The sequence below is a fragment of the Paramisgurnus dabryanus genome, chromosome 2 (assembly GCF_030506205.2).
Source record: "Paramisgurnus dabryanus chromosome 2, PD_genome_1.1, whole genome shotgun sequence".
Classification (NCBI taxonomy): domain Eukaryota; kingdom Metazoa; phylum Chordata; class Actinopteri; order Cypriniformes; family Cobitidae; genus Paramisgurnus; species Paramisgurnus dabryanus.
Window position 1 is genome coordinate 23,804,052 of NC_133338.1, and position 27,770 is coordinate 23,831,821.

Below are 27,770 nucleotides of genomic sequence, written 5' to 3' on the forward strand. Positions count from 1 at the left end.
TTAAGGGGCAGGTCATTCAAAACTAAAAATTGTGTCATCATTTTTCACCCTCATATTATTCCTAACCTAAATTACTTTCCTCCATAGAATGCAAGTAAACGTTTTAAAAGAATTGTATATGCAGATTTTTTTCTATACAGTGATAGTGAATGGGGGCTACCACTTGCCACCTGCTCACAGCTATACAGCCCTAAAGACATACAGGTTTGAAATGCATAATTTGGCAAGATAAGTTATCTATCTATTGGTTTTCATTCAACCAATTTATTTTGCATATGAATTTATAATCAGCGACGTCTGGAAGAATTTATTTGCAAGCAATTCGACTTTCCATTGAAGCCACCCATCTCAATGACTTCATCAGCTATTGGATGCTGGGGAATTCCAGCCATCAGACAAATTGGACGAGTAGCAAAACGTCTTCAGTAGACACAGTAAAAACATCAGTACATTTGTGTTAAGGTACGGAAATTTAATAACCAGTTGTTTGACATTTTTCCCAGCGTTTTTTTTTTTATTACTGTATTTTGTGAAAGGAAACCAATCATCCCTCCTGTTCGCCAGTTCCTCCCTCTTACTAACTTATTCCATCCCTCCATCTGTACGTCTGGTTCTCTCACTTGAGCGCAGATGCACACTTTTTTCAAATTGTCTGTCTTTCCCTTTAGTTGTCTTCCTGTCTTGCATTCTTGTCCTCCATCTGTCTGTTTACGTCTCCCTTCCTGTCTCAGTTTCGCTGTCAGGCTTTCTTTGGGTGTTTCTGTTCTTTTCACATGCATGTTTGTTTGCTTCTCTTTGCTCTCTGCCCATCTTTCCGACTCTTTTGGCCCAGTGTTTCAAAAGCAGTGGTCACCCATCAGTAGCAGATTTGATATCCCATCAGAACAGTGCTGTCACTGTTAAAGAAGCAGCTGGATGTTATTTACATAAAGACTGGCCTTCCTGTTGACAACCAAAATGAAATATTAGAAATGATGCCAAGGAATCAGCATGAAAGGCTACTGTACAATGAAACATAATTTGCAGTACTCTCACGTATTAAACTTTATGTAAGCTGTGGTTGTCTGACTTGAGCTCATCAGCCTAATGATGGACAGGAGCCAATCCCCTAGCAACACCCCTGTTAAGGGCAGGTAACTGTAACGTGGGACATGTGGTCAAGTTGAGTAAGTAAGAGACGAATAGAGTGTGGATGGTTTTGAAATGATGTAAGTAGTAACACTTTGGACTTTCAAACATATTGCAGGCCTCATAGGAATTATGTTATCTTAATTCAATCTCAGACTGCCCTTGTGTTCTGAGACATTATGGTGCAAACAAAGTTTCCCTCCACTTTGCCTAAATTAAGACGTCTTGGTTGCTGACTGTCTAGAGAAGCTGTTGATAAAGTAAACATTGATAAAGGTTCTCCCTCCCCAAATGAACGTCTTTGATATTTTACATGAGCTTATGTAGGGAGGTTCTCTGTATTTTAGCCAATAAAAACACAGCAGTCAAGTCTTCTAAATAAACCTGAAATAAGCCTGATAAATACGTTTGGAATGTCATAAATCGTGTGTAAACCTCCAAAATGTACTGTGTGCAATAGAGTTAGCAATGTTATCTGATGCAGAATCTTATCGAAAGTGTTTCTGTCTTGTGTTTGTCACGTCCATTGGGCTAATTTACTTAAACTCTCTTTACCAAGGAATTACATTTACAAAGGGTGTTTATGGTCATATCACATGCATGAAACCATCAGTGTAACAAACAGTATTAATTATTACGGTTGGTACTTCAGAGCAGTGCTAGGGGAATAAAATTGAGGAGCTTAAGGGGGTCGCACACCGGACGCACAGCTCAGCGCCATGCAGCGCCCCGTCGAGTCGCGTCTAGGACAATCTCGGAGGTATTGTACACTGGAAGTGCACCTTTAAGGCACACCATGGAACTTTTTGGCCACTAGGGGGTGCTAGACATGTATTTTTCACTTCTAGCGCTCCTAGAGGCCACAAGCGCCGCAGCACTGTCGCAAAGGAAAGGAACTGGCCAACCTTAAAACTATACTAAAAACTAAACATTTAAAACGCTAAACGATCAACATTTTGAGACAACGCAGTCATGTTACAACTTTCTGATGAGGAACTCGTCGTGGCAGAAGCCATTTCTCAATCTGAAGGTTGCAGCCTCCGGATGTCGTATTTCTAAGCTGCATACGTCATCAAGACTGTCTTATTTCACATTATTAAAAATTATAAAGTTGACTATTATACTTAGTAAATCGTAAATTGTTGCAGTAGGCTTATGAGTTGCGAATGTAATGCTGAGTTTACCTTAATAAACCAGGCTTGATGACATATGCAGCCTGCATATTTGACCTCCGGAGGCTGCAGCCTTCCAATTGAGAAACGACCAGAAGTATTTCCTTGCCTTTTTCCAAACAAATATTGTTGCATCGTCTCTCTCTCCCTCGCCACCAGGATTTTCCGCAATGGCGCTCGTTTTTCCTCTCTTTTGTGTGAAAATTATCGCTCCAAATCCAAGTTAACCAATGTGGTCCAAGCAGACCTAAAGTCTGCCGCTTTGTAATACATCACGCGAGTGACAGCGGAACGCAGCAAATGAGGAAGAGAGAAGAGAGAAACGCTCGGATCTGATTGGTGAATGAATAGGGTTTGGTTTTACACTGTGTGAGTTTGAGCAAGTTTGACTGGTATAGCATCCTGGATTGTAATGTAAATACCATATACACAGTAAAAGAAAGCTAAATACGTGAACACAGCATCTGAATACAGGGAACTATATGCAAAATAATCGCCGTCATTTATAAAGAAGATCGCATTTAGTATGAATCAAGAGTTTATATAAAAAATTGCCTTAAAGGGGAATCGAACCCGGGTCGCCCGTGTCATAGGTCCGCGAGACATACACGGTGCCACAGCGTCACACAGTAGAAATTGCTCTCTACACTTCTTAAGTAGCCTCCAGCAAAATTCACGTTAAAAACAAATTGTGTGGAGGAAGTGACGTATGCCGTAAAGCAGTCGAATTTTGTAGTTTTTTTATGTGCTCTGGTTACTACCAGAAACCCTAAGTTTTAAAATACGAGTAAAAGTGATACAGACCCCGTCAGGCTATGGTAGACATGTCATTCAACCTATTTAAAGTTGATGTACTATCACAAGGGTCTTGAAAATTTATTATGAAGGTTGAAAAATTACATGGTGTCACTTTAAATAGCCTGAGCTTAGTCAGATAGCATTTACTTCAAAATGCTAAATATACGTTAGCAGCCAATGTTAATCGCTAACAATTTGGGACAAATATGATGTTATTTAATGTTAAACTATATGAGTGGCTCGACAGGGATTTGAGCAACTTTCTGAGTCGTAGCTAAGCGCCGCGGACAGGCGCCACCTGTTGGTGCCAGTGTGCGTATACTCATAAAAAACAATGTGTGCGATTATTTTTTAGAACGGCGCGACGCTGAGCTGCGCGTCCGGTGTGCGACCCCCTTAAGACGCAAAAGCCGCTAAACGCCACCTCTGTCAAAAAATGAGATGATGACATTAACCGAATGCTCTCAACACGTACTATATGTTCAGATACAGCGTGTAAAAAAAGTGTTCTTGATTTTACATTTTTATGCACGTTTCCCTGCTGGAAAAAACAGCATACCAGCAAGACCAGCATATATTGTGTTTTGGTGCTGGTTTTCTCGTGACCACCAGCATAATTCCCATGCTGGTTTGGTGCTGGTTTGGCTGGTGGTCATTAGTTAAACTAGCATTCTATAGAAGCATGGACCAGCATGGGAATGATGCTGTTTTTTTCAGCTGGTTTGTCACACTTTAATGTTTCAGATCATAAAACTAATTTAAATATTAATCAAAGATAATACAGGTAAACACAACATGCAGTTTTTAAATGAAGGTTTTTTATTATGAAGGGAAAACAGCCCTCTGTGAAAAAGTGCTTGCCCCCTAAACCTAATAACTGGTTGGGCCACCCTTAGCAGCAACAACTGCAATCAAGCATTTGTGATAACTTGCAATGAGTCTGTTACTGCTCTGTGAAGGAATTTTGGTCAACTCATCTTTGCAGAATTTTTGTAATTCAGCAACATTGGAGGGGTTTCGAGCATGAACCGTCTTTTTAAGGTCATGCCACAGCATCTCAGTAGGATTGAGGTCAAGACTTTGACTAGGCCACTCCAAAGTTTTAATTTAGTTTTTTTTCAGCCATTCAGAGGTGGACTTGTTGGTGTGTTTTGGATCATTGTCCTGCTGCAGAACCCAAGTTCGCTTCCGCTTAAAGTCACAAACAGATGGCTGAATATTGTCCTTCAGGATTTTTGGTAGACAACAGATAAACCATCACAGCCCCAGACCATCTAAATATTTTACTGTTGGTATGATGTTCTTTTTCTGAAATGCTGTGTTACTTTTACACCAGACGTAATGGGACACACACCTTCCAAAAAGTTTCAATTTTGTCTTGTCAGTCCACAGAGTATTTTCCCAAAAGTTTTGGGAATCATCAAGATGTTTTCTGACAAAACGGAGACGAACCTTTATATTCTTTTTGCTCAGCTGTGGTTTTCATCTTGCCATGTAGGCCATTTTTTCCAGTCTCTTTCTTATGGTGGAGTCATGAACACAGACCTTAACTTAGGCAAGTGAAGCCGGCAGTTTTTTGAATGTTGTTGTGGGGTCTTTGGTGACCTCTTGGATGAGTCGTCTTTAGGGAATTTTGGTCGGCCAGCCACTCCTGGGAAGGTTAACCGCTGTTCAATGTTTTCACCATTTGTGGTTAATGGCTCTCACTGTGGTTCGCTTTAGAAATGGCTTCATAACCTTTTCTAGTCTGATAGAGCTCACTTACTTTCTTTCTCATTTGTTCCTGAATTTCTGTGGATCTAAACATGACGTGTAGCTATTGAGGATCTTTTGGTCTACTTCACTTTGTCAGGCAGGTCCTATTTAAGTGATTTCTTGATTGCGAACAGGTGTGGCAGTAATCAGGCCTGGGTGTGGCTATTGAAACTCAACTCAGGTGTGATAAACCAAAGTTAAGTTATGTTTTTATCTTTGAATTTTTTTGTCAGATCATCAATTTGTTTGATTAGCTGAAACATTAAAGTGTGAGAAATATGCAAAAAATCAGGAAGCGGGCAACACTTTTTCACACCACTGTACATTTAATACTAGAGAATGAGGTGGCATTTGCTTTTTCATATTTATCTAGAGCCCAAGAATAAAATTCACTAAAAGACAACTACAGTTAAAAAATACAATTATTTACTTATATTTGTGATAAAGAAAGTAATAAGAACGGCACCAACTAAATCTCTTTCACCCTCCTGCTTTCCTTAGCTTGTCCATCTGGTACATATAAACCCGAAGCAGTTTCTGGAGGAATGGGTACCTGCCTGCCATGCCCAGACCTTCATCACACATCCAGACCTGGAAGTACAGACGTATCAGACTGTGTGTGTACACAGGGCTACAGACCACACAACACCACATGCCAAGGTACTGATCTGTCTGTTTAAAATCTATAAACATATGTCTGCTCATGTTTATGGGTGTATATGTGCATTTTCCAAATACTGAATATGATAAATTAACTCTCCAAATTTTATGTTTCTCTCTCACTTGCTCTCTTTGTAGTGGTGGTTTGTCCTGTTCTCACTCCCCCAGAGAACGGTTTCTTCATCCAGAATGTGTGTTATAATCAGTTTAATTCTGCTTGTGGGGTTCGATGTCTACCAGGCTTTGACTTGCACGGAGATAAAATCAGACTTTGTCAGCCAGACGGGACATGGTCAGGAATTGAGCCAAGCTGCAGAGGTAAGAAAGAGAGATACAGAGGTTGAAGTATTATGGGTAGGTCACATTAGTGTATGATGATTCTGTAGCTTAGTGGTAGAGCATCATGTTAGCAGCACAAAAGGTTGTGGGTTTGAACTCAGGGATCACACAATAAATAAATGAAGAGTTCCAAAAGGGTTCCAAAACGCAATAAATACATTTTGACTTGCGGTAAAAACATGTTTTCTATACCAAGAAAGTATACTGTCATTGCAGTTGTCATCAGCTTGGGACGTCGTCGCTGAACTTTTTTTGACAGCGATCAGCTGTAAAATGTTTTGGTTCTGCTCGATTTATGTTGGCTTCGATTAAAATAATGGAAAGTTTTTCAATGTGTTAGCATTACAGAAGCTTGATGCTGTCGTGTGAGAACAAGCAACAGCCGACATTTTTCCTTCGCTCGAGCACCTCTTGGGTAAATTTTTTGATTTTGATGGCTTACGTTTCTTCCCGACACAGAAAACCACCACAGCAATGCCGTCAAAAGTATTATTTTGTTTTTGTTTGTTTTTGATCACGAAGTACAAAGTAGATGAGGAAAACAAAGATTCTGAGTGTATTCAATGCGCCGCCATTGTTGTTTACAATGTGTGGAATGGTGCGCTGTGATTTGTTGAGCAGATTTATTGCATTCTGCAGAGAAGGAAGAGTGGCGTTTATCGCGTTTTGGGAAAAAAGGGAGAAAAGTGACAGAATAACATGGCAGATATTGGATTTTGTGTAAAATTAAGAATTTACTTTTTATTACTCTGACCTGATACAATATTGAGTTTGGCGGTAACATTTAACTGGTTTCTTGTTGTGTGAATGGATGTTATTTATTTTTTTCTTTACCTGGGGATTCTGAATAAATGTTTTATGCTCTCCAGAAAATTTAGTTAGCATTACTATTTTTTACTACTGTTAAAGGTAGGGTAACAGATTTGATCCTGAAACATTTTTAGTTGTGCTGGTTAAAAGTCTCCTCACATTCTGATAGCAATCACTGTGTTAAGTTGTTTAAATGTATTTGTAAAAATGTATGTCATCTGTGAAAGGCGTAGGACCAAAAAATGTTCAACAAATCATAGATTTCGGTCCGAACGGACGTTTCCTTTTATGTCCCTCATACGTAAGCGTAATTTGAATTCCCACCGCGCAGCAAGTCCACGCAGATACCATACGTCATCGGCTCGTTCACATGCCCTCTGTCTGTAAACAGCGAGAACAGCAAACTTTTCTGCTGAATTGACAACCTACACAGGAGCAGCAAAACTAAATGCATCTTTTATAACAACAACAGCAAAAACTGCCTGGATCAGCAAGAGCAAAAACCCAAATTAACATCTGTAACTTTACTGCTTTACCGCGAGATGCAAACAGCTACAGGAGGCAAAGGGTCTGAAAGGGTCGTTGCACTGTTTATTTTGGTAAGGTAGGTACGCGATATGTTTGTATTGAGATGGATTCAGATATTCTACTTTGATGAAACGTTGTGTTGCTTATGAAATTTGTGTTCGTTTTCCGGATTAGCATAACGATATAGTTACTACGTCTACACAATCGAACGTGTGCTTAAACTAATTCTGATGTAAACCAGTTGTTTATGTTGGTTATTTTGGAAATGTTATTCACTTTGTACTGCAAAGTTTTCTCACTGGTGAATGAGACATGAGACGTGCCGTCTGATCTGTGTGTGTTCATGTGTTTGGAAAGAGGCGTGACTTTGGATGGCGATTTGACTTGAGGGTGGGATCGGGATTTCATTGCTAGGCGGCTACCGTTAGCATTTTTCAAAATGTGTTACCCTACCTTTAAATCATATGGCACAAATTCAAAAGCAAGCATTTAAATCTTTTGTTTTGTGGTTTTGTAAAAATATTTGACCACTCAGTACTGCAGCTGAACAGATTTAAATATTAAAGAAAGCTGTGCCAAAATCTTTCTTTTCTCTTTTTCTTTATTTCATTCTTTGTTTCTAGATTTTTTTTCTTCTAATTCCATCTAAGCAGGAAACATATTGATTTTATTTTCAGTTTATGTTACACAATTGGTAGCTCAAAGGGCCTTCAGTCACCACATATGTTTCATCACCCTCAGAAACACTAATATACTGCAGCCTGTTAAAGCACACACTGAGCTCATGTGTGTTTATGTAGTGAAGTAAACATTTTCCCAACCTTGTGAGTTCTTACAAACATTTACATACATTTTTTGTTGTTTCAAAAATGCTCTAATCTAATGCGAATTAAGAGTGCATTCAAGTTATATATATATAAGATAAATATGTTTATACTCAAGCACACAAACTTGTAACACTTTAAAAAAGTTGGTGCAATAGGGTAATCATTGGGGAACCATTTAAAGTGCCTATGAAGAACCATATGTGCCATATGGTACTTAAAATGGTTCCCCTATGATTACGAGCCAGTGAACCACTTTTTTTACTTTTATCACATGTAACGCTCACATGTACAAATGCATGCGTAAAAGCTGACCTGTTATGTGTTCCCTCTCTTGTGACCTCAGCCCTGAATTAACAATATTTAGATTTTTCTTTGTTTGGAAATAAATTACAGGTCTCAAAGTCCTAACCACATAGTTTGCTACCAACCACCCTTTTCTCTCTCATGCTTTTTCTCTTTTTGCTCTTGAAATCTCTAGTTTACTCTAGTCTCTCCATCTTTTCCATTTTTGTTCCATTTCTTTTTAGCTTGGTCTTGTTCCATGGAGTCTGTCAAAGTTTGTCCAATACAGCAAAGTAATAACCCAGAACTAAACTTTTCTGCAGTGTCCTAACCTTTGTCTGGTGTCTGTGGTATTTTCCCGTAGTTCGCTCTTGTCCAGCTCTCTCTCCTCCACATCATGGGGAGCTGAACTGCAGTGAACCAGGCGCCCCCTACAGGCCGGAGTGTTCAGTGCGCTGTGAGCAGGGATACAGACTGCAGGGAAGAGCCAAACTTACCTGCCTGGCCAGCTCCAACTGGAGTGGACCACAACCCAGATGTGTCGGTAATATATCTGTTGTTTGTATATGTGTACATATATCACCTCCCTTCTGGAACTTTCTCATTTGTAAAAACAACGTAACAAAATAAGAGTTTTGTAATTATAAAATTTCAGAAAGTGTGTGTGTGTGTGTCTGTGATTGGATTTGTAGTGTTTCAACACATTATTTGCCTAATGCCAAAAAGTTATAGGTTAAAGGCAGAATGTTGGGAGAAGGGCCAAATTACCATTTAGGGCAATGATTCTCAATCAGGTTTAGGTGTGTCCCATTGGGTACTTACTGTAAGCAGGTTACTTAGAGAGTACAAATAAAGATTTCAGTTTTGTTTTGTTGACCTTGTTGTAGTTTCGGAATTGAAAAATTTTGTTAGAAAGAACTTTCTTGCAGGACAAAAGAGACAAAAAAGGTTGGAAAACACTGATTTATGGCACCCAGATATAAGTTAATTCCTGTGAGGTATACAGTATGGTGGAATTAAGTGCCTCAGGGTATGAAGTATTTTTGGAGGCCAATCCCGGAAGTTAGCCGGACACCGGTTCCCTCGCTTAAAAGCCCATTAATTTATCCCATAGACGTTTGGATTACCGCTTTTGTGCGGTTAATCCTGCATTGCGGTGCCAAAGGCATGCGGTGTGAAACAAAGATGTTACAATGTTATGACCCCAGTTAAAGCATCCATAACACACACTGTTTCTGCGTATCTGATATTAATCTGGAGTAGGGGAGAGCGGGGCACAACCTAACGCTTTTTAGTTTTGGCTCAATCATTCAAAAAATATTTGAGTTTGATTAATTATATTTTTACACAATCAACACACACATCTCTGCTACAAATGAACATTTGAAGTTTGTTTCTAGTACTTACCATTCTTGGACAATTACACCAAACGTGACAGAAGTGCAAACGTTACAACTTACCCCATAGGTGGGGTTAATTGTAACAGGCAGGGGGTTAGTTGTAACACTTGCTAAAAATTAAGTTTGGAGGCAAATATTTCAATACTATTTTGTTTATATACTTGAAGTGGATATTATTTATATATCTGTCTATAATAGACCGGTATCCACACTGTATTCATTCATCCAGCCCTTTTCTAACAATAGTTCAATTATAAATGGATACAAATGTCTAAATATGTGAGAAAAAGCAGCACAATTATGACTAAATATTTTTCTATATGTGACCCAGTCTGTTATAACCATACTACAGTTTTAAAAATCAAATTCTGAGATAATGAGCATCAAAGTCTGATTTTAGCCATTCATTTCATTATGATTTTAATCTTTGACGTGACCTTATTCAATCAATATTAAAGATATGAACAAAAATAAATTTGACACACGATTTTTGATAAGACAGGTACATTTATTTTGTTTTCAGCCAGCAATTATTAGTGTGTAGCCTATTTAAAACAACGGCAAGAATTACGCTAAAGTTAGCTGTTTTCATATCGTAAGTGCTGAGGGGTAAGTTGTAACACAGCGTTACAATTAACCCCCGCTGGGTCAAAATATTTTCAAGCCCACCAAAAAAGTTGCAAAAGTCTATAGGAACAATTTTTGAGCTTTTTAACAAGCGAACCAGTGTCCTGCCAACTTCCTGGGTTGGCCTTAAAAATATGTCATCCCTGCTTCACTTTATAAATTTAAGAGCTTATTAAATTAACTTAATTTAGGAAAAAAGTCAATGGTAGGGTAGAGTGGGGTTGAAAGTAACATGAGACGAAAGTAACAAAGCAATTTTCTCCAAGCCCAGAATGCATTTGCATTCTAAGCGGTGATGGCAAGTGTCCTTGATATGGCTGCCAAATATATTGTGATTTCGCTTATACAGTGGTTGGGTCCGCAAGGTTGCTTTTGGAACTGCTTTTATGAAACTGAAATGTAAAATGTAATTTAATATATATATTTAAGAAAAACAAGAGTAACACAATAAAATCTTCTACTGTTGTGTTACTTTCATCCCAGCTGATGGGGTCGAAGTAACAATGTTCAACTTATGTTCAAAGTGAAATTATACTAAAGTCATTCTACATTTGTACAAAATACCAGCAGGTAAAGATAGACCACGCATGTGAGTTATTGACCACAGCAAAAATATTTCTCTGTCTAAAACTTTATCTTTTAAAATTTTCTTTTTCTGAAAATGCTACTTTCGCCCCAGTTTGCCTCTTCTTTGTGTCTCCACTATGTTAAATCACATCTGTGTGTGAGAAAGTTAGAGAAAGACAGTCACCTGCTGGACGTAAGTGTGCCTCCGTGTCAAAGCCATCTGTAAGCATCACCATATAGGGGACATTGTGTTTGATTTTTGCTCTGTCTGTCCCTCTATGGACCGTTAGGCAGCGTTGTGTTGCTCTATTTGCTTTATCTTCTGTGTAAGGGTCTTCTGTGATTTGTCTGTGTGTTTTAACTACAGTTCTTTCACTCATTGCATATCTTTCTGTCTCTACAAGAGCTTTGGCAGTACAGGGAGATCGTGATGTCTGAGTCAAAATCATTAACTTGTGTGTATACTTGTGCTTTAAGGCTGTTTCCAAGAACTTAGAGCTGCGTGGTCAACAACTAGTTTTCCTTTTCTGGGGATAATTTTGTACTCTTGTCTCTCTCTCTCTCTCTCTCTCGTTATTTTGATTTATATATGTTGATGGAATATGTGTTGTTCTTTTATTCTTTTTCCACTCTTTATATAAGAGGTGCGCTGTCCTCCACTTGTTACCCTGAAGCACATCCATCTGTCGCCTCCTGGCTGTGGGGAAGATGAGGTCAGGAGCGGCGTGTCATGTCAGTTAAACTGCCCCAATGGTTACCGCCTCCTCGGAGACCCCGAAGTCAGATGCTTGCCCTCTGGAAACTGGAGTGAAAATTCATATAAAGCAACTTGCGCAGGTGATTTTGCATGTGTGTCTGCGTATATATGTGACTCCTTTGATTTTGCGTTGTAGTGCGACAGATGTTCTGCCAGTACAACAGGTGCTTTAGATTTATTGCAGTGAAATGAAAACAGATTGAGTGGAAGATCATCAAACCGTGTGTAGAACTAAAGCATGCCAAACTCGTAATGTTTTTTTTTTTTTTACAAAGCTGCACCTCCAGGCTTAAACTGAACAAAGATAAGAATCAGTGAGTTTGCCTTTTGCCCATTTATGTCTATGGTTTACTTAAGAGAGAAGTGATTTATTTCTCTTTAAGTGATTCGTTGTCATGATTTACTCTCATTCATGTCATATCAAATCTGTTTGACTTTCTTACGTACAAGATGAAAAGTGTCTGTCTAATAGTTTTGGCGTTGCTTTTTATTTCCAAGAATGGTGACAGGGCTGTAAACCGCCAACATTTTGCGTGACATTTCCTTTTTGTTTTTAGTCAGTCGTACAGGCTTGGAACAACATTAGAGTGAGTAAACAATCACAGGATTTTATTTTTGGGTAAGCTGCCTGAGAAAAAAGGCAAAGTACTTTCATCTGATCCATGCTTTTTTTCTTGAGACTGTTACTCTACCTATAAAGTATTTGTTTGGCTTGGGTAGACCGAGCACAGGCTGTGTGATTAATATGTTCACCTCGGAGCTGGATTTGATTATGATGGACAACTCGGTAAATAGCTTAACAAAGGAGCATCAACAACTTCTCAACGTGTATCTAGAGTCGTATTGAAAAAGATAAGTTTGCCCAAAAAACTACATTATGTCATATTTTGTCATTCCGAACATGTTGTTTTTAATATGAATGATCAAAGAAGACAAATTGAGGTCATTAGGAAAAAATGTATGCTGTTTGGTTTTTAAAATAGGAAAAACTGCATTATATTTACCATACAAAAAACCCCTCCATACTCCAATACCATTAAAACCCATGCAGCCTTCTTAATCTTCTGAAGTACCTACTAAAACCTCTCTTCAACTTTTGAAAACGCACCATGAAAATTTGAGTGATGTGGTACATGAAAGATCGTTGGATATCGCTTCAAATGTAGCTGTTAGAGATGCTTTATGATCCGTTTAGGAGCTTAACAATCACTGGTGCTTTGTTTAATTCAAAGAAGTAAAGACTGTTAGGGTAAAAGTGTGAGAAAATGATGGCAGATTTGATTTTATAACTTTGTTGTATTAAGTCCACAGCCTGGACTGGTTTAGACCATTTGAACTGTACATTAATACACTACATTAACAGAAAAAATAATTAATGCTGTGTACTGCACATTCGGTTTTTATATAAGATTAAACAACCAGTGATAGCCAGAGGTTTTATCAGTAATTGGAAACAGAGTTCAATTGTCATTCTGTTGATTCTGTTCTTGTTTTAAGGATTTTATCATTTTATTCTTGTAGACATGGAGCCTCCATGGATTCAGTGCCCTGTTGATATCATCACAGAGACAGATGAACATCAGAAGTCTGCTAACATCAGCCTGAGAGCACCTATGCTAGGGGACAACTCTGGAGATGAGGTAGCTTTCTTCTTTCTTTATTGCATTTTTAATGAAAGGTCACTAAGGGTGTTTTCACAGTGACACTGTTTAGGTCGGTCCAAATGAGCTTTCGGTCCAAGTACGGTTCGTTTGGGTCAGTGCAGGGTTTCCCGCAGCACATTTCAGTTCAGGTGGCCCGCCTAAGTTTGGAAACCCTACCGCCTTAGCTAGATCGTCCAAAAAAAAAATTATTCGCTGTGCACAAAAGGCTGTGAGGTGCATCTCGGAGAATAGCGCGTACGTGCTTCACACCGCGAGCAGGGACGCGCGCCACACGGCCGAAATGAGAAAGATGAGGTCCGTCATGTCTGGAGGATAGCCAGTTGATAAAACACGTGTAAGTGGACTTATGTTTTGGGTTTCTTTAAGCCTGTTATTGTATTCGTCTATAGTTCTTACAAAATTAAGTTAGCTGGTGATTTTGTTGTTTGAGCAACCTGCTAGCTAGGTTTAACGTGCCTGTTGATCAGATTTAATTGTTGAGCGCTCTTGCTCACTTTATTTATGTGCATTATTTACATGCTACAGTAGTTACACTCCTTTAAGATAATGTAATTAATAGTGGGAAATAATCAGTTTTTACCATTTTTGCGCCATCTATCATCGTTCGCCAGACGTTCTACAACATCTGCTTTAGCTTGTGTTTATTAACCCTTTAGTTTCACTTCATCACGCAGCTATTCCCATCAGAGGTATCTGTTAAAAACAATTATTAATTAATTAAAAATTTAGTGTGTTCCCTTTCTGTCATAGTTTCTTCAAAATTAAGTTTTATTTGAGTGTTTTAAATAAAAATATTTTAATTTTCATCATGACGCATCATTGCGCCTCCTATCTCTAAACAGTGAATCTAGTAGTTCGTCTATGTCATTTCTTGTCATTACCTGTTGAAAGAGTATCATTTTCATAGCACCTAAAGTGTTTTATATTAATAACACTAGTGCCATATCAAATATAAATGAGTATCAATGCTTGTTTTTGCAGGCATATGTCTCGGCCCAGAACAAAAAAAGGGGATTCATTGGGTTCATTGGTTTTACCATGCATCATTTTTTTTATATCGTCTCTGTACATAATCAGTGACAGGAAATTACTCAAATCAAATGAGTAACTTAATCTTCCACCCACTACAGTAGCTGACAAGAAATGGATGACGTGACTCCACTGACTTCACTCTTAAAAGTGCTTCATTATTTGAATTGTATTGAATCGTGCGCTGATTTTAGTGTTTCATCTCTTAGTCTTCTTTGTTTCTCAGGTTGTTGTGCAGGTGACGCCTGTCCTGAACCCTATGCAGCCTTTCCCAATAGGGACTGAGTTCATCACATACACAGCGACTGATCGCACTGGGAACAAGGCAAACTGCTCCTTCACTGTTACTGTAGTTGGTGAGGTTGTATTACTTGTAAATGTACAACATATGGTCATAATTATATTATTAAACATTATTTACCAGTTGGACCTTTACCTTATCTAACCTGTTGCAATGTAATGTTGTAATAAAGATGTATTGCTGCTACGTACTGTGCAAAAAACATCTAATTGTTTAAGATATTGAGTCCAAGATGTTTGCCTTCTGCTGCCTGAGAAAAAACCTTTTGTCACAAAAGTTTCAGAAAAGATTTTTTACAGTGTCTCAGATTTGCCATTCCACTTGTTAGGTTGTGATGTAAAAATAACATTTATGGGTCCATTCGCTTCAAATGAGACTACAATCTCTACAAGCGGTATTTATTCATACTGTGTCACACATTTTAGCTATATTTTATAAACTCGCAATGTACACTACATTCTCCAAGCTCAGAATGTCACAGACAACAATACTTTTTAAATCATAAAAGATTGCTTTCTGACCATCTGGGATTTTACTATGGAGATAAAGGTTAGGATTGCCATTTTTTGTTAGTTTTACACTGCACTGTAAGTGTTTAGTGGTAAAGTTTGTTGTTTGCTTAATGCATCTGATGGAGCATTTGGACCCGGAGGTTAACGTCAAAGGGATATAGCAGTCAAAATCATAGATGGCAATCAGGTGTCAGATATGTTTACATAAAAAAATGTATTCGAATTGCAGTGCATGTGTTCACTATTCACTGGATGAGTTACAGTAAATGCAGAGATCACATTCCAAGTATGGGTTACCAAATATGTCACTTTCACTTCACAAAAACAGGGTTGCCCAAACTTTTTCCTTTCAAGGGCCAGAAATCAAGTCTAACTGAGGGCCATGGGCCAAAAGTAAATGTTGCTGTGTTATATTAAAATTAAAGTTGCCTGTGTGCCACTGCCTCGACCTCTTTATTATTAGCCTATAGTACCAGAGTTTGTTGAGTTTCGTGATGCATGCTATACACCTTATATTAAAAAAAATCACTTTAATTCCTTGCATTTAACTTCAATTTACATTTTTGTAATGTACTAATAAAGCAAAAAATTTTACATTTAAGAAAATGTTTAATTAGAAATATAAACATCTGCGTCAATGACGTTTATCCTTTTTTCTTATCTCACCTGGCATGACAGGCCAAATTTAAGGTCATTGCAGGCCAAATAGTTTGGGCACCTCTGGTTTAAATGATCTGAAGCATTTCTCATTTTTTTGCATTTTATAGCTCTGTACTTATTTATGTCTCCTTGTCTTTCTTTTAAGGACAAAAGTGACAACTTCATGCCAAGCACTATAAAAGAGACATTTTACAGATACATTAAAGCAATGTCAAAGCAACAATTTAAATTCTTTATTTTGCCTAATTCGTCTTTGTTTCCTTAGATACGGAACCCCCTTTGATTGACAGGTGTCGGTCTCCACCTACTGTTAAGGCAACAGGGAGAAAGACTGCCGTGTACTGGGATGAGCCTCAGTTTTCAGACAACTCCGGTAAATACAAAAATGTAGATTATTAAACAGTAAACAAAGTTTATGAATGGGAAATAAAGATGGAGTGCGTGGAGACATAATAGAAATAAACTAAAGGATCGAGACATTTTGTGTAGACAGATAGAAAAAGCGGAACAATGTGAAGTGTCATGTTTATACTTTCCTTTAGTGTTCAGGAAACTTAAAACAGGTCCAGGAAAAAATGTAGTCCTTTTGGGAAAGACCTAGTTTCTTAATGTGTGTGTGCATGACAAAATGAATCTGCAGAGATTGACATATGGTAAAATTTTCACGAAAAGTATTTGATTTATAGACATTGTAGCCACCGGAAAATTACGATGTTTTCCGACACAGAATATTTCTTCATAAATTATGATATGGGTTGGAATAGCATTGATATGGTCGGAGATGATTGAAAGTGTCATGGTTTTATAATTTTGGACCTAATTTATTGAGCAAAACACAAAAATCAAGAATCATAAGAAACACACCCAAAATGAACACAAATGCATTTCTGCAAATGATGCATTGCAAAAACACACGTAGACACACACAAGACAATTTTCCAGAAAGAAGTTCCAGGGCTATTCCAAACTGTCTGACAAATGTCTGAGTCTGGCGGCTTTTGGAGGGAGTTGTGTCTGGACTAAATATAACTGCATGGGTGTGGGCATGGAAAAATCAAAACATGCTTACGTTGAGGCGACGTGGTATGACGTCGACAAGCAGCCTTAGCGTGGTCACAAAATGTTATTTTGGTGGATATATGCATGAGGGTTTTATAACCGTTGTGGGTTCTGAACGCATGTGCAAGAGTGCATGCATGTGTGGTTGTTTGAATGAATGTGCAGTATGTAAGATGCTTGAAAGACGACTTTTGTCTGACCGCAGTGTGGCACCCTTAACAATCTACCAATTACTTTGCTCTGGCACCAAGACCTATTATTCCCAGGCTTTATGAAGAGCAGTACAGTAGTGTATCACCCTTTCAAATGGCTTTGTGGTTGACCAGAGTGAGTCCTTGTGGAGCTCCACATTGCTCCCTGTGGTAATGTCTGTGAAAGTACCTGCTATATCATTGGATAATGCCAGATTGCACGACTACAATGATGCAAACACAATATTGCAAACAGATGCAGGCGTATATATGCTACGTGACTAATATTATGTGGATGCTCCCTTTCAATAAACAGCTATTCCAGCAATTTCAGTGAAGACAGATCTAGCTGTGGTTATAAAAAATTACAGATGAAATCTCTTTAATATGTCCCACATTGCTTTTGTAGACTAGGCTTATTGTTGGCTCCTTAGACAAAATGTTAAATGCTCTCCAATTTGTAAGTCACTTTGGATAAAAAATGCCTGCTACATAAATAAGTGTAAATGTAAATGAAAATGTTGAGTCCAAAATCATTGGCTGACTGACTGGTGCACTTATGTCTGAATGAGAGAAATTCACAGCAGCCTTGTTTTAACAAAATTGTATTGAAATGTCCCCCTATGCAGTGTTTTTAATGTTTTGCAGGTACCTTGAGTGCCCCTTACATTATTTTTTTATTTTTTTAGGAGCTTATCTGAATATCTCAAGTACTCACTCTTCTGGTGATGCTTTTCCTGTTGGAGAAACTTCAGTGTACTACACAGCCACAGACCCTTCCGGCAACAACCGTACATGCGAGCTCATCATTACTGTACAAGGTAATGAAAGAGCAGTCAACCAGTGTCATTGTTAAAGGAATACTTCACTTTCATAAAAAAAAATCTTGATAATTTACTCACCCCCATGTCATCCAAGATATTGATGTCTTTCCTTGTTAACTCTTTCACGTGAGGCGCTACTTCCAGGTTGTATAACATGCAGAAGTTGCGGCCACCTGTTGGATAATAGCGGTATTGCGGAAAGCCGTAAATTCTCGTCATTGGCAGGGAAGCGTTTTCTCTTAATTAATGAGTTATCTCGTAAATGGCGGGGAAAGAGGTAAGTCGAGAAGAAAAAACTTTATTGGATCTCAACAGTTCACACTTTCAATGCAGTTTAAAATTGCAGCTTCAACGCAACGTCAAAGGGCTCTAAGCGTTCCCAAACGAGGCATAAGGGTCTGATTTAGCGAAACGATTTATTTGCAATAACAATGGCAAGTCATTTTTTGGCAAAAAAACCCCACTACTTCTCGTCTTGCACTAGCAGAGTGATGCGCCAGCGCAACCTTGCGTATTGCGTAAGCACATCAAAAGCTCACGCTTTACATATCATCACCCTCCTAAACTAATTGCTGAACTAATTTTTTGGCAAAAATGTTTAAGGCTGTTTCATTTTGCCTAAGTCAAAAGACTTTTCTAAAGGGCAGCTGCATCAAGAAGAACACAAATCTACTCAACCTCTGAAGTTAGTTCCATTTATTTGTGTTTTCTGAGAAACTAAAAAATATGTCTTAGACAATTAGTTTAAGAAGGTGACGATATGTGTAACACACACTTGCAGACCAGTTTAAACAATAAACTGCCACAAAGACATTAATTAGGGTGCTTTCACACCTGCTTTATTGAGTTCCGTTTGAATCGTACCAGAGTTCGATAGCTCACTTGGTGCGGTTAGTTTGGACGGGATGAGAATGCAGCAATCGAACTCTGGTGCGGACCAAACAAGCGGACTGAGACCTCCTTGAAGAGGTGGTCTCGGTGCGCTTTCAAACGAACTTTGAAGCGGTTTGTTTGTGTTGAGAACGCGAACCGAGATCGAACAGACCTAACTGCAAAGGAACAGCGCATTTTTGGACTAAACCTGCTGCCGTAGTCAGCTACGTTGTGCATTATGGGATGAGAACATTTTTGTTGACAGTTTCTATTAGCAATATTAGCACAATGGGAGATCGCGAATATATCTGGAGTTGCGAGGCGGTGCCTCAGAAATTTGGTGGCCTTGCCGTTTGCAGTACATTAAAATATTTTCAAGCCTTATCCACGCTTTATTCTGGAAATGAATAGTTTGCCTAGGGTGCTATATACAAACGATGTAGTATATAACAACTACGAACATAATTACAGCGCACAGTCATATCTGATGTGGATGTTATCACATGACTGAATTTTGGCTCCTTTCAACTGGTGCGGACCAGAGCGATCACTGTGGTGTGAAAAGGAACCAATACTGCTAAAAAGCTACAATGTATAATTTTTTTGCTTTTGGTCCGGACCAAATGAACCGAACTACAGATGTGAAAACACCCTTAGTATAAATCCACATAAAACAACGTCAGAATGGTCCTCTTTCTCCACACTAGAGCGGGAGTTTTGCATACGTCATGCATAACCTATCGACCTGATTACATAATACGTAAAGTCACTCTGGCGCATCACACGGCTAGTGAAGGATGAGAAGTTGCGTTTTAAAAGTACATATTTTTTTTTCTTGACGAAAATGCAGATTGTTTCACTAGATAAGACCCTTATGACTTGTTTGGGATCGTTTAGAGCCATTTGAAGCTGCGTTGAAACTGCAATTTTAAACTGGATTGAAACTGTAAACTGTTGGGGTCCAATAAAGTCTATTACAATGAGAAAAATCCTGAAATGTTTTCCTCAAAAAACTTTATTTCGTCTCGAGTGAACAAAGATACATAAACATTTTGGATGACATGGGGGTGAGTATGTTTTTTTAATGAAAGTGGAGTAATCCTTTAAGCCTAAGCAGTGCCTTTCCATTTAAACATACCCAAGTCCATTATTTCCACGTTTCATGTATCTAGACAGAAGAGACACAATTTCACATTACACAAATGCTTACAAACGATGTTTATAACTTCAGGTTCAACCTGTGCAAAGCCGTTCGTCCCAGTAAATGCAGATTTCTCTTGCGTCAAGACGAAGGAGGGTGTGAACTGCAGTCTGATCTGCAGACAGGGTTACAGTCTTGCCCAGCATGCTGCGCACAGCTACTTTTGTGCCAATAATGGAATTTGGGAGCCGCCTCGCTCGCCAGACAGACCTGATTGCTCCTGTGAGTATTGCTTTACTGCTATTCAACATTTGTCTTTCCTTTCCGTTTATTACTCATGCATCCAACACAGATCTGATACCTTATACTTATGTTGTCAGTGAGTGTATGGTTAAGTATTATTGCTGTATGTGTCTTCTGTGTTTAGTGAACAGGATTGCAAACAATGGCTTTAAGCCCTTTGAGATGTTGTTTAAAGCGTCCCGCTGTGATGATCTCAACCTGCTAAAGTCCTTCACCGGGGAGTTCACCACTGTTCTTAAAGAAACGGTAAGATCTGACACATGCACGGTAAGTACGTACAACAAATCTGCACATACGGTAAATGGCCACTTGACGGAAATCATTTCTCATTAACCTTTTTTCTCATAATCTCACAGGTTCCTAACATCTGTGGCGGAGATGATGTCACCTGTAAATTGGAAATGATGTCACCTGGACAGTGTCTGGAGTACAATTATGATTATCCAAATGGATTTGCTATTGGTAAACAATGGCATGCTTATATAGACAGATTTTTATCCTCTCAACCTGCCTTCCCATACTGACCTTTGTGTAATTTCTCAAGAGCAGTTGGGTCTAAAGTGCATTTTCAATAGCAGGCATTTCATTTGTTTAGATCTTTTTAGATCTTTTTTCACATATAAATTTAGATTTGACTTCTCCTCAGGTGTTGGCGGGTGGAATGGTCAAGACTATGCCTATTTTGACACCGGTTTTGCTCCAGAGCCCCACTTACAACAAGATGGTTCGTCACAGCATAGCTACCCCATGAGGACCAAACGTCATCGCAAAAACATCGATGCAACAAAAGAGCAGAAGATACAAATCCATTTCAACATCACAGGTAGAAAAATATTTACTGTTTAGCCCTATATGCCTGCTGTTGTTATTACACCAGATGGCTAGCTGGAACACTTGAAAGGCAGTCCACTAACTAGTTTAACATCCCAAGCTGGTTTGCAACTTCTCCCAACACCATTCGTTTTTCCCAGCAAGCATCCCGCTGCCCCTGTCGAGGAACGACTCGGCTGAGACAGTCAATCAGAAACGCTTGCTAAGGGCTCTGGAGCAACTGACCAATCGGCTTAAGCGGACGCTGAGCAAGCAGCCATTCTCAACCTTTCATGTGTCGTCAGAGATGATTGTAGCTGAGCCCAGATCTCTGGAAAGCAAAAAGGCAACACTTTACTGCCGACCAGGGTCTGTTCTGAAAGGCAGGGTGTGTGGTGAGTTTACCTTTATTCGAGACATTTTACAGGGCACATCTGATATACAATACCATTTGAAAGTGCAACGTGGGAGTTTTAGAAGGATCTCTTGACAGAAATGCACCCCGCTGGTTCAAAATATTTTCAAGCCCACAAAAAAAGTTGCTAAGAAGAGCTGCAGACATATTTCAAAACAATGCTATGTTTTAGTAGCCTGGCTCCGCCATCCTACGTGCTTCCGCTTAATTTTCATTTCGCTTCAGTACTACGTCTGGGAATGCTGTGTAGAGTTTTGTTTTCGCCTGCAAAAATCTGCAGGTCCAATCAGCGAACAGAAGGGGGGTGGCTAAGAACGATGGCGTTGAGGTCTTACGTCAGTTTGAGTTGTAGTTCAGTAATGGCAGCGGAGAAAGACGTGAGAAAAGCTATTCGGTCCGTTGTTGCAAAACTGCCGAATATACAGGAGTTAAAGCCGGAGCAAGAACAATGTTTGCTAAGTTTTGTTTGTCTGAGTATTCTGACTTGTTGTTTCCAGCCGGTTTGGGGGCATGATATACGTCATGAGCACACGTTAGCGATCGCCTATGGCAGATTCTGAGTGACTCTGGGCAGATCCAATAGTTTTAAACTTCAACAGAGGACCCTCCTTAACGGAAGTAACGCTTTGCAATGGAGTGTGGCCAAACTCTCTTTACAAATGAAATGAATGTAGAGAATGAGAGTCTGGTTGGACCAGGCTAATGTTTTAGTCAACAAGACACTTATTAATAAGACAACGCATTGGATTTGGTATCTTACACACCCAACTTAGAAACCGAAAGAAAAAAACATTTTACTTACATGCCACCAAAACACTCGTTCATCAATAACTCTCTGGGAAAACATTATACATTTCCAATAATTTGCGGGAGATCGTCTTTTGGCAGCGTGAAAAAATACTTTGAAAACAAAATGCTCAACCTTGTGCAACAATGTAAACAGTCCGTGTTACAACTAACCCCGCATTAGTTTTTGCCCCGCGCACCCCTACATCTATATCTTTATAATTAAAGTGCACCGTGAACTATGTTGCAATGAAACTCCTCCTGGCACCATATTTCTAAACACTTGAACGGTAGCGTAGATTCAGAAGACAATAGTGCCAGCCAGGTGGCAGGTGAATAGTCTGAATTTTTGGCCTATTTGCTATTTCCCCCCATAGTTCAGTGCCCAGTAGGGACGTATTTCTCGCTGGAGTATGCAGAGTGTGAGAGTTGCTGGAGAGGTTCATATCAGGATGAGGAAGGGCAGATGGAATGTAAATCATGTCCGGATGGGTTCTCCACTCCATACCTCCATTCACGAAGCCTGGTGGAATGCAAAGGTAATCAGTTTGATTCAAATGATAACTTGTCCAATACAACCAGTAGTCCAGTGGTTCTCACACTTTTTGCGGCCCACTTTTGTGCAGGGTGCATCCCTTTGTGGCCCCCAAAGAAAATACATGACATAAAACAATCTTTTACTTAAAATTAAACAAAACATATTAAATGATACAATGTTGTGCTGTTGATTAACAAAATAAAATAAAATGCCATTAAACTTGGCCCCCCGGCACCATCTCGCGCACCCCCCACAGTTTGGAAACCACTGTAGTAGTCAATAATCACCTCTGTCCAGATCCACAATACATTTATTATCAATTTGTAAGTTCCAGTTGAAACCTCCCAGTAGACAAGATCTCTAAATGTTTGTCTTTGTCCATGTGTGTGCGTACTTGCTTGTGTGTGCATGTTTCCAGCGCAGTGCCAGCCTGGCAGCTCATCATTAAGTGGACTGGAGACATGTGAGTCCTGTCCGTTGGGGGAGTACCAGCCAGGTTTTGGCTCTCGGGCCTGTCTGTCCTGCCCACCTACAACCACTACTGTCAACAGAGGGGCTGTGGACGTCAATGAGTGCGGTGGTGAGATGGAAAAATCAACTGAATTATAATAATAAATAGTTCTCCGAAATCTCTTGTTTTATATGTGTCCTCATCTCTGTGTCTTTCTCTCCCAGTACCATGTTCTGCGGGTCACTTCTCTCGTACGGGTTTGGCTTCATGTTACCCGTGCCCCAGAGATTATTACCAGCCTGAGGAGGGTCGGTCCTATTGCCTCTCCTGCCCATTTTACGGCACCACGACGGTAACTGGAGCCAAAGCTATCCAGCAGTGCTCCAGTACGGTTCTTTTCTTTAATAGATGTTATTTTATTTCTCTTTGATATTGCCTATTTTTCTTTATTATTTCCATCTGTGAAGTCTAAAACACTGCATCTGATCAGTTCACTGCTGCATAGCTTATAAAAGCCACAAATACAAACCATCGGCTGAGTCAGAAGTTTGCCATGTTGACACTGCACAATTCGAAAGCGCCACAAGCCACAGTGTTTACATTTTAGATTTTTAGTCAGACATTGAATGGTTATTAATTGTGTTTGCATATTAACTGATAAAATGTTATACTTTTTATACATTAACCCTTTTTGGGTGGAATATATTGTATGGGTCATTCCCAGGTTTGTGCTTCGGGATTACAGTAGGTGTGTGAATGTTTTGCAGTCAAAATGCAGTTCACATAATGGAATTTGATTCTCTGTACACACAGGAAAAAAATGTCTCAGTCTGGAAAAGATGAGGGTGATGAATGCCTTTGGATAATGTTTTCCAGTTTTGACAGCAGAAAATCTCCTCTTTCGCATTTTTTTTATGCATGTCTGTGTTTTATGTGTTGTGCTGATTCTGTATGTTTCGTTTTTTTTCATTTCTGTCTTCTTAATGCTCTCTCTCTTTCTCTCTCTTTCTCTCTCTCTCTCTCTCTCTCTCTCTCTCTCTCTCTCTCTCTCTCTCTCTCTCTCTCTCTCTCTCTCTCTCTCTCTCTCTCTCTCTCTCTCTCTCTCTCTCTCTCTCTCTCTCTGTCTGACTCAGGCTTTGGCTCTAGTTTCTTGCCTAAAGAGGAAAGTGCAACACCGGCGCCAGAAGTGCCTCCAAGAAATGAATATCAAGTTAGTAGCCAGGTGAGTCTTTTTCTCACTGGTTTCAACTGTTGATGTGTGCTCATATAGTGGCAAAAGAAAGTATTTGGCTATAAGAAAGTATACTATTCGGGGCAATAGATTAATCCAGGACTAGGTCTTAGTTATATTAGTATTTTTAATAGTTTTTACAAACACACCTTACAATAACAATACTGGTGTACATCTTGAGACAAAATAATGGCACTGATATATGTTAAGATAGGTCAGCGCAAGGTTGTTTTTGAATGACGGCAGCTCAAACATGCATTTTAGTCTGGGACTAGGATAAGCCCTGTCCAGGAATCTAGGATTGAGGTGGCTTAAATGTTTAAGAGATTTTTTGTGGCCTCTGTATATTTAAGTCTCTGTAAAACTGATCATTATGTTTTATCCTCTATGTCAGCACACTAGCCGGGTCACTAATAATTTGGTCAAAATGGAGTCTCATGGGTATAGTGAATGCACACCCTTGGAAAGTATAGTTTGACTCTCACGTGTACACATATGCATGCACATTGCGACAAAATGCAATGCATCTCCTGGGCTACATGCTACATTCTACTGTATGGGCAAAAGTCTGCCGGTGCATGTACAGTACGCACACACTCTTCTGATTGTGGTTATTGCATCATGTGCACTGTACACGCACCCACGCGTACTTGTAAAAAATAATTTGCCCTTTAATCAACATTTGTTGATATATAAAACTTTGTTTGTCTTACCATACCCTATAGCAGGGGTCTCCAACCTTTTTGTGACCAAGAGATACCACAAAGGATAAAACAATCTGAAGGGCTACTTTTTTATATATTCTACTCAAAACGTTTTGTTTTACTTGTTGATTTTCTTTTATTTTATTTTACTTGTTTATATGTTGTAGTATTGTTTAAAATGTTAACATACCAAGCCAAGCTAATATGAAATATATGTAATAAATAAATATTACAATTGAGACTATTAATAGAATGTGCTTTGGCGGGCACCTCACACCACATTGGAGACCCCTGCCCTATAGTTTTGGTTAAATAAGTTTTGCTTTCTGTCGCAGAAGTTCCATGAATGCCTCCTGAATCCATGTCAAAATCAAGGCACTTGTGAGGAAGTTGGGGTTGGATATGTATGCACCTGTCATCCAGGATTCACAGGTTGGGCTTTTTCTTCTTTTGAAAGTCTATTAACTAACTCTTAACTCTTAGCTATTAAAGCAATATTTCACCAAAATAATTTACATTTATTCACAGTTTACTCACCCTCGTACCATCCCAGACAAACAAATATTTTAATGTATCCCGAGTTATTACAATGCCATTGTGTTATTGCCTTTTTAGCAAAATAAAAATGTAAACCAACAAATTTTAACCTATCATTCAAGTATGGTATGTATCACACAAGCATTATCGGTATTATCCCCTTCTGATGGTATTATCCCCTTCTGACCTCACAAGGAGAGCCAAATTTCAATGACCAAATTTTTCACATGCTTGCAAAGAATGGTTTACAAAAACTTAGTTACTGGGTTAATCTTTAGGTTTTTCTAGGTTGATAGAAGCACTTATATAGCCATCTTATTGTTTTCTCATTCTTTCTATTGTGTTTTCAGACTGTTTTATAACATCTCAGCTGAGAAAACTAAAATTTGTAATAATGTCTGGCTTTCAACTGCATAAACAAGACTTTTCTGTGGTTTAGATAAATCTTTACCCATTCTTTTTTCATTTTCTTTATTCATTGCCTTACAGGAGCCAAATGTGAGAGTGACATTGATGAATGTGATTCCACTCCCTGTCAAAATGGTGGCTTGTGCAGAGATGGCATGGGAGACTTCCAGTGTCAGTGTCAGCTTGGGTTTGTAGGTATGGGAAAGACCACAGGTCAACTGATGTAGGGAACCACAATTGAATTATAATCTTGCATCCTTAGAACCCTAACACTTCATGCTATTGTATTTCCTGAATGAAATGTGGACATGATGAAGCATGTGGCTGCCCTAAATATTGGGAGTGTTTTTGCATTTCCGACTCTGCATGTTCTTGTGTTTGTCTCTGGAAGGTTTGATGTGTGAGGTTGAAGTTAATGAGTGCAGCTCATCTCCGTGTCTGAATGAAGGCGTTTGTGTGGATAAAGTCAATCACTTTACATGTAGCTGTGCAGATGGATTCACAGGTCAGCACCTCATCATTCTTATATTATGCCATGTAATACACTAAACATGCTGGTCTTCTATTCAGATCATGTAACAAGAAAGGTTTAACACCTCAATTTTTCCAATTTGTATGTCTTTCCCTCTTTCATGTTAAACCAAAACTCATAATAATGTGCATTCTGATATGCAATTACAATAAATTCAGGAAAAATGTCTGGACTGCATTAGTACATACGAGCTTATCATACAGATACAGTATTCACAGCTAATGTAATGTTTGTATTTTATTAATAGGTCCACGTTGCGAGTTGGAAATAAATGAGTGTGCTTCCAACCCATGTCAGAACGAAGGTATCTGTAAAGACTTGGAGGGTGGGTACATCTGCTCCTGCTCTCAAGGCTTTACAGGTGATAGTTGTGAGGTTGATGTTGATGAGTGCTACAGCGCCCCCTGTCTGAATGGAGGAACATGTGTGGATGCTGTCAATAATTTCAGGTCAGTAAGGGGAAATAATTATATTATTAATAATTAATAATTTAATTGCATTTGCTGTGTTTTTAATAAATTAAAGTTTAATTGTTATATGGTGTTATAGGGAACAGACATGTAGATAAAAGTCTGTCACATATGCCATCAGGTGTGAGTGTGTGAATGGATACAGAGGCAGACTGTGCCAGTTGGACATAGACGACTGCGAACCGAATTTGTGTTTGAATGGTGCAACCTGCGTGGATGGGGTGGCCACTTTTACCTGCAGATGCCCTCCTGGGTTCAACGGAACCAGGTGTGAGACAGGTATAGATGGCATATCAGCAAAGTCAGAGAGAAAGGTTTTTCAAACTGGAAAATCATCAGCATCACAAAGCAGTTTTTTAAAGACCTGTTAGAGACTTCACTGAGACAATGCATTCCAAGAAAAGATTGATAAATCGTCAGCTCTACTAGCATTTGCATTGTTTTTATTCATATTAAAGGTGACATAGAATGATTGAACGGGGTATTTATCCTTGTTCTGTGATGTGACATGTAGACAAAACATTTTTTGTTTGGGTCTGTAATGCCTTAGAAGCTTCCTAAAAACCTCTCTCAGATAGCTCTATTAGGGTGGGGGATTTTAAACAAGTGGTTTTGCACCTATTTGGCTCCCCCAACTGGTTTAACTTGCAATCTCATTACTGATAGGCTGACTTTGCTGCC

General features: G+C 39.0%; 1 protein-coding gene and 1 long non-coding RNA gene across 4 annotated transcripts in view; one reads left to right on the plus strand and one right to left on the minus strand.

Annotated features, from left to right (window-relative positions):
* svep1 (sushi, von Willebrand factor type A, EGF and pentraxin domain containing 1) overlaps nucleotides 1-27,770 on the plus strand; it is a 98,479-nt gene that overhangs the window by 44,831 nt on the left and 25,878 nt on the right. For 2 of the 3 annotated variants that reach the window (XM_065248702.2, XM_065248704.2), the window contains exons 4-25: nucleotides 5,355-5,513; nucleotides 5,652-5,831; nucleotides 8,664-8,843; nucleotides 11,536-11,730; nucleotides 13,172-13,290; nucleotides 14,570-14,699; nucleotides 16,082-16,189; nucleotides 17,756-17,887; nucleotides 19,995-20,186; nucleotides 20,332-20,453; nucleotides 20,564-20,669; nucleotides 20,854-21,030; nucleotides 21,179-21,412; nucleotides 22,596-22,757; nucleotides 23,175-23,336; nucleotides 23,432-23,593; nucleotides 24,341-24,429; nucleotides 25,478-25,574; nucleotides 26,169-26,282; nucleotides 26,479-26,592; nucleotides 26,867-27,068; nucleotides 27,211-27,368. In XM_065248702.2, coding sequence (XP_065104774.1) covers nucleotides 5,355-5,513; nucleotides 5,652-5,831; nucleotides 8,664-8,843; nucleotides 11,536-11,730; nucleotides 13,172-13,290; nucleotides 14,570-14,699; nucleotides 16,082-16,189; nucleotides 17,756-17,887; nucleotides 19,995-20,186; nucleotides 20,332-20,453; nucleotides 20,564-20,669; nucleotides 20,854-21,030; nucleotides 21,179-21,412; nucleotides 22,596-22,757; nucleotides 23,175-23,336; nucleotides 23,432-23,593; nucleotides 24,341-24,429; nucleotides 25,478-25,574; nucleotides 26,169-26,282; nucleotides 26,479-26,592; nucleotides 26,867-27,068; nucleotides 27,211-27,368 — 3,294 coding nt within the window. The remainder of the gene's footprint in view (nucleotides 1-5,354; nucleotides 5,514-5,651; nucleotides 5,832-8,663; nucleotides 8,844-11,535; nucleotides 11,731-13,171; nucleotides 13,291-14,569; nucleotides 14,700-16,081; nucleotides 16,190-17,755; nucleotides 17,888-19,994; nucleotides 20,187-20,331; nucleotides 20,454-20,563; nucleotides 20,670-20,853; nucleotides 21,031-21,178; nucleotides 21,413-22,595; nucleotides 22,758-23,174; nucleotides 23,337-23,431; nucleotides 23,594-24,340; nucleotides 24,430-25,477; nucleotides 25,575-26,168; nucleotides 26,283-26,478; nucleotides 26,593-26,866; nucleotides 27,069-27,210; nucleotides 27,369-27,770) is intronic. The other variant, XM_065248703.2, reaches the window with a different exon arrangement.
* Nucleotides 345-5,749, minus strand: LOC135730788 (uncharacterized). The gene is made up of 3 exons (XR_010526092.2): nucleotides 5,637-5,749; nucleotides 5,338-5,444; nucleotides 345-942 (listed from the first exon to the last, which is right to left on the minus strand). It is a non-coding gene; the product is annotated as an uncharacterized lncRNA (long non-coding RNA).